Below are 6190 nucleotides of genomic sequence, written 5' to 3' on the forward strand. Positions count from 1 at the left end.
CTAGATAGATGCATTTCTAGAGACACAGTGTCCCCGTTTTACTTGGTATGGTCCTTTACCCACCGGCAGAACCTCTGGGAGTAGGTAGCTGGGCTGACAGTGGAGAAGGCTCTGCCAGGGAAGCACAGACTCTTCCACAGGTTCTCCAGCCTTTTCTTCAAACCGTACACAGTAAAAATGTCTACAATACCCACAAAGTAGCGCAGCTCTGGCCCATCTATGACATGCACGGAGTTCTTGAAATTAGGCAGCAGCCTACGGTGATGAGCATGGAACTCATGGAGTTCTGCATCTGTACTGTTTACAGAGGGCAGGTTTATCTCCTGGCAGTGGATTGAATGGCCAGAGTGCTCCCCTGTGTCCTGGACATGGTCTGGCCCACTGTCTATTGTATCTGATGCCAGTCGAAAAGAGTCTCCCCCCAACAATGGAATAGTGGGATGATCTTCCTCTGTGGGACTGTCTTGGGCCATGGACCTGCAGAGGAAAGAGCATGTAACAACTGATTAAGAAGAGAGATAACAATCAGCTTACATTAGGATAAGAGTAAAAGCCATTACCAAATGGTCTTCTCACTGTGTAACCTTACATTAGCTGAGCAACAACTGCATGTCTGGAGTGTCCAATAAAGACTACTCCGTAACATTGTTTTCCATACAGTAGATTGTGTGCCACTGAACACCTACTTTTCAGTGCGCACAATAAGGTTACTAAAGGAGTGCTTCCCGTCCAGCTCATCTTTGTGCAAGGGTTGATGGGCCAGCAGAATGCTGTAGTCAAGCACATTGAGGCTACGGAGGAAAGCTGTGTCTATTTCAACCTGATCCACAAGCCAGGAACTCTTCTGATCTGTCAACAAATGATAAACGTTTACTTCTTAGGGGAATGCATGGGTTTTTACCTTGGTGAATGACACTTAATTTCCCTTTCTGTTTAAGTCATAAGACACAAGGAAACAACAATAAAATATGACTTTCTCCATTCTGTCAGGTGCTGGCAGATATAGGGCATACCAGGCTCTTACCCAGAATGATGTGCTTTCCTTCAAAGTTGTTATCCTTCAGAATCTTAACTGGGCTTCCAGTAGATGCAGGGTCAGTCCACCTACCCACCTCACAGCCCTTAATGTCATATCTAAGAGACAAAGACAAAATTGTCAACACACAATCCAGAAAGAGATTTTTTTAACTACATGACTACATCACAAATGATTTACCTTGTATCAATCCTCTCGTCCGGGTAAAACACACTCTGCATCACAATGAAATACTTCTGAGAAAGATTAAGAGAAGAGTTAAATACTTTTTTTTTTTACAGCTGTGTTTGAATGTGTACTTCATTATAAATCACCTTTGTTTCATTTGGTACCTGGATACTATGGAGACCTGGAATAAGAAAAGAGCATGCACAGCTGACAAAATGATATGCAACAGGTGACATTGTACCCAATATTTCTTATGTGATATTTTCTATCTCACCCAGGAACCTGACCAACAACGAGTGGGGGTATTTCTCCAAGTGATCCATATATGCCATCAGGTTGGAAAGAAGAAACTTCACCTCCTGCTTATTCTGTGTCTTTAGGAAGAACCTCTTGTCATTCCTTAAGGAGGTTTAAAAAAATACATTTAAAAAAGCCTTTTCTGCATGTGCAACTAAAGAGTTGATAGATTAAATGTGTTTATTTTATGATTTGTATGTTGTCCTTCAGTAGGCCTCACGTGAGGAAGAAGTCAGCCTTGCTCTTGGAGTTGCTCATGAACTGTAGATAGCAGCAGTCTGAAGAGAGGGATCTCTTGTACTCCTCCTCATTTATGTCCAGGGAGTACCGCAAGCTGGAAAACACCAGTCCTGCAAATGTCTGCATCTCATAGTCCTACAGGAACAGGCAACAGAGGACCATGGACCAAAAAATATGTCCCACAAAACATTTACTAAAATAGACAGTAAATTGTCAGGATTGGTTTTCCATGCGAATAGTGATTCATAGTGTTATTCATGTGAATATTGTTTAAATAGCACCTTGTGGACTTGAGTCTGCTCCGATTTGTAATGTTCAGCAGAAAGTTCATCCTGAGTGAAACAATAAATCAACCCACAATGAAAGGTTTGTCATATGCAACAAAATAAAAACTATGGGTATTTAGCAGATGCCCTTATCTAGAGGGACTTACAGTTAATGCGTTAATTTTACGATACTGTAGCTACAGTGCATTCGGAAAGTGTTTAGACACCTTCACTCTTTCCAGTTACGTAACAGCCTTATTCTAACATGGATTAAATTGTCCCCCCAGCCCCTCAATCTACACACAATGCTCCATAATGACAAAGCAAAAATGGGTTAAGAAATTATTGCAAATGTTGTTTTATTAAATCAAAAATACATGCAATATCACATTTACATAAGTATTCAGACACTTTGCTCAATACTTTGTTGAAGCACCTTGGGCAGCGATTACAGCCTCAAGTCTTCTGGGGAGTGACGCTACAAACTTGGCACACCCGTCGTTGGGGAGTTTCTCCCCCACTTGGGTTGTGCCGTGGCAGAGATCTTTGTGGGCTATACTCAGCCTTGTCTCAGGATGGTAAGTTGGTGGTTGAAGATATCCCTCCAGTGGTGTGGGAGCTGCTTTGGCAAAGTGGGTGGGGTTATATCCTGCCTTCAACGCTCTAGAGACAGCAGGAGCGGTAGAGATACTCTTAATGATTGGCTATGAAAAGCCAACTGACATTTACTCCTGAGGTGCTGACTTGCTGCACACTCGACAACTACTGATTATTATTATTTGACCATGCTGGTCATTTATGAACATCTTGGCCATGTTCTGTTATAATCTCCACCCGGCACAGCCAGAAGAGGACTGGCCACCCCTCATAGGTAGAAACCTAGAGAGGAACCAGGCTAAGTTTTGGCCTTTCTAGGGAGTTTTTCCTAGCCACCGTGCTTCTACACCTGCATTGCTTGTCGTTTGGGGTTTTAGGTTGGGTTTCTGTACAGCACTTTGAGATATCAGCTGATGTAAGAAGGGCTATATAAATACATTTGATTTCTCCCATTCTTCTCTGCAGATCCTCTCAAGCTGTCAGGTTGGATGGGGAGCGTCGCTGCACAGGTATTTCCAGGTCTCGCCAGAGATGTTCGATCGGGTTCAAGGCAAGGCTCTGGGTGGGCCACTGAAGGACATTCAGAGAAGCCACTCCGGCATTGTCTTGGCGGTGTGCTTAGGGTCGTTGTCTTGTTGGAAGGTGAACCTTCACCCCAGTCTGAGGTCCTGCGCGCTCTGGAGCAGGTTTTCATCAAGAATCTCTCTGTACTTTGCTCCGTTCGTCTTTCCCTCGATCCTGACTAGTCTCCCAATCCCTGCCACTGAAAAACATCCCCACACCATGATGCTGCCACCACCATGCTTCACCATAGGAATGGTATTGGCCAGGTGATCAGCAGTGCCTGGTTTCCTCCATACGTGACGCTTGGCATTCAGGTCAAAGAGTTCAATCTTGGATTCATCATACCAGAGAATCTGGTTTCTCATGGTCAGAGAGTCCTTTAGGTGCCTTTTGGAAAACTCAGAACAGCATTACATGCATCTTTTACTGAGGAGTGTCTTCCTTCTGGCCACTCTACCATAAAGGCCTGATTGGTGGCGTGCTGAAGAGATGGTTGTCCTTCTGGAAGGTTCTCCCATCTCCACAGAGGAACTCTAGAGCACTGTCAGAGTGAACATCGGGTTCTTGGTCACCTCCCTGACCAAGACCCTTCTCCCCCGATTGATCAGTTTGGCCGGGCGGCCAGCTCTAGGAAGAGTCTTGGTGGTTCCAAACTTCTTCCATTTAAGAATGATGGAGGCCACTGTGTTCTTGGGTACCCTCAATGCTGCAGAAATATTTTGGTATCCTTCCCCAGATCTGTGCCTCGACACAATTCTGTCTCGGAGCTCTCAGACAACTCCTTTTGACCTCATGGCTTGGTTTTTGCTCTGACATGTACTGTCAATTGTGGGACCTTATATAGACAGGTTTGTGCCTTTCCAAATCAATTGGAATTTACCACAGGTGGACTCCAATCAAGTGATGATCGATGGAAACAGGAGGCACCGGAGCTCAATTTCGAGTCTCATAGCGAAGGTTCTCAATACGTATGTAAATAAGGTATTTGTTTTTTAAATTTACAAACATTTCTAAAAACTTGTATTAGCTTTGTCATTGTGGGGTATTGTATGTAAAATAACTTCCTGCATCCGAAGCTAATTTCTATACATTTTAGAATAAGGCTGTAATATAACAAAATGTGGGAAAAGTCAAGGGACCTGAATACTTCCCGAATGCACTGTCGATGGGACAACCACATATCTCAGTCATAGTAAGTAACTGTTACCTCAAAGTAGCTACCAAAGACAGTGCTAGTAGTGGTGAAAGGACAAATACGAGTGTTAGTTCAAAAAAGGCAATCTTATCAAGTTGGGGGGGGGGGGGGGGGTGCTGTGGGATTATTAAAGAAACTCTTTGAAAAGGTACTTGCATTGTACTTCGAAATCTGCTGAACAAAAATATAGCAAAATGTAAAGTGTTGGTCCCGTGTTTCATGAGCTGAAATAAAGGATCCCAAAAATGTTCCACACGTACAAAAAGCTTATCTCAAATTGTGCACACAAATTAGTGTACATCCCTATTAGTGAGCAAATCCTTTGCTAAAATATGCCACACCTGTCAGGTGGATGGATTATCAAGAAGCTGATTAAACAGCATGGTCATTATCTGTCTGTAATAAAGCCCTTTTGTGGGGGAAAACTCATTCTGATTGGCTGGGCCTGGCTCCCAAGTAGGTGGGCCTATGCCCTCCCATGTGAAATCCATAGATTAGGGCCTAATGCATTTATTTCAATTGACTGAACTGTAACTCAGTAAAAATATTTTAAGTTGTTGCATTTACATTTTTTGTTCAGTACATCTGTACAATGCAAGTGCTGTATGTACAGTACTTTTCTCAGAGTTGTGTCAATGTAGTAAGTTCCTATGGTATAAAAATGTATTCTGTGCGACAGTTGAAATAGTGTGTATATTATTGTCTATAGTTTTACGGACAGGTCCTGGTGTGTCGATGGTGGTCTGTAGGGCAGCATGCAGCCCCTCTTTCATAAGACAGGTGAAGCTGTAGAACTCATGTTCCTGGTTGATTTCAAACAGGCCTAACATTCTCCAGCGCCTCCTCAGACCCCACCACCGCCTCCGCCTTGTTGTCCCAGAGCAACGCTGAACGTTCCTCTTCTCCATCTGACACACACACACACTGAATGCACAAAACTTGAAGAACACCTTCTTAATATTGAGTTGCACCCCCTTTTTCCTTCAAAACAGCCTCAACTCATCAAGGCATGGACTCTACAATGTGTCGAAAGCGTTCCACAGGGAAGCTGGCCCATGTTGACGCCAATGCTTCCCACAGTTGTGTCAAGTTGGCTGGATGTCCTTTGGGTGGTGGACCATTCTTGATACACAGGAAACTGATGAGCGTGAAAATAACTGCAGCATTGTAGTTCTTGACACACTCAAACCGATGTGCATGGCACCTACTACCACATCCCGTTCAGTGGCACTTCATTATTTTGTCTAGCCCATTCACCCTCAATGGCACACATACACAATCCATGTCTCAAGGCTTAAAACTCCTTTAACCGGTCTCCTCCCTTTTATCTACATTGTTTGAAGTGGATTTAACCGATGACATCAACAAGGGATCATAGCTTTCACCTGGTCAGTCATGGAAAGAGCAGGTGTTCCTAATGTTTTGTACACTGTATACTGAGTAGCTCAATTTCAAGTTAGACAGGTGTTTTTAATTAGAAGAAATTGTAATTATCCCGTGGCTAAGAAATTCATATTTTTGGGGAGAATATGGACAAATGTATATTCGTTACAACTGTAAGCAATGTCTGAGTGTAACTGGCATGAAAGCTGACAACCACTATGTCACAAAAGTTCTTACCTTAACCTGGTTTCCTGACGTTGTCCTGTATCTTTGGATGCCTGGCTGTACCAACAATATCTGAATTCAGTGAAAATTAAGTCATTATTTTCATATGCGATTGAATAGCATTTGGTTTAGCCATGTATACAAAAATAAGCACATTTCATGACAATGGTCTATATTCTCTTAACTCTTTCTCCAGCCGAGAATAGTACCACAGTAAAC

At 43.1% G+C, this 6190-nt stretch overlaps 1 protein-coding gene across 3 annotated transcripts; it reads right to left on the minus strand.

The window, feature by feature from the left end:
• Nucleotides 1–11: 11 nt before the first annotated feature.
• Nucleotides 12–6190, minus strand: LOC139410792 (phosphatidylinositol 4-phosphate 5-kinase-like protein 1). 3 transcript variants are annotated; one of them, XM_071156302.1, is made up of 10 exons: nucleotides 6157–6190; nucleotides 5083–6043; nucleotides 2023–2073; nucleotides 1722–1876; nucleotides 1479–1603; nucleotides 1351–1385; nucleotides 1217–1272; nucleotides 1025–1134; nucleotides 687–849; nucleotides 12–477 (listed from the first exon to the last, which is right to left on the minus strand). In XM_071156302.1, exons 2-10 carry the CDS (start codon nucleotides 5269–5271, stop codon nucleotides 39–41), a joined length of 1323 nt encoding a protein of 440 aa, XP_071012403.1. In that variant the 5' UTR covers nucleotides 5272–6043; nucleotides 6157–6190; the 3' UTR covers nucleotides 12–38. The 3 variants fall into 3 exon arrangements, with proteins under 3 accessions (XP_071012403.1, XP_071012404.1, XP_071012402.1); XM_071156303.1 differs by lacking the exon at nucleotides 6157–6190 and having other exon boundaries at nucleotides 5984–6156; XM_071156301.1 differs by lacking the exon at nucleotides 6157–6190 and having other exon boundaries at nucleotides 5083–6156.

The sequence above is a fragment of the Oncorhynchus clarkii genome, chromosome 6 (genome assembly GCF_045791955.1).
Source record: "Oncorhynchus clarkii lewisi isolate Uvic-CL-2024 chromosome 6, UVic_Ocla_1.0, whole genome shotgun sequence".
NCBI classification, from domain to species: domain Eukaryota; kingdom Metazoa; phylum Chordata; class Actinopteri; order Salmoniformes; family Salmonidae; genus Oncorhynchus; species Oncorhynchus clarkii.

Excerpts from the sequence above, each read along its gene's own strand:
- LOC139410792 (XM_071156302.1), bottom strand. The coding sequence starts at position 5,271 with ATGGAGAAGAGGAACGTTCAGCGTTGCTCTGGGACAACAAGGCGGAGG. Across the intron at positions 1,135-1,216 it reads GACGAGAGGATTGATACAAG|ATATGACATTAAGGGCTGTG; the intron begins GTAAATCATTTG and ends TTTGTCTCTTAG. Across the intron at positions 478-686 it reads CTTATTGTGCGCACTGAAAA|GTCCATGGCCCAAGACAGTC; the intron begins GTAGGTGTTCAG and ends TTTCCTCTGCAG.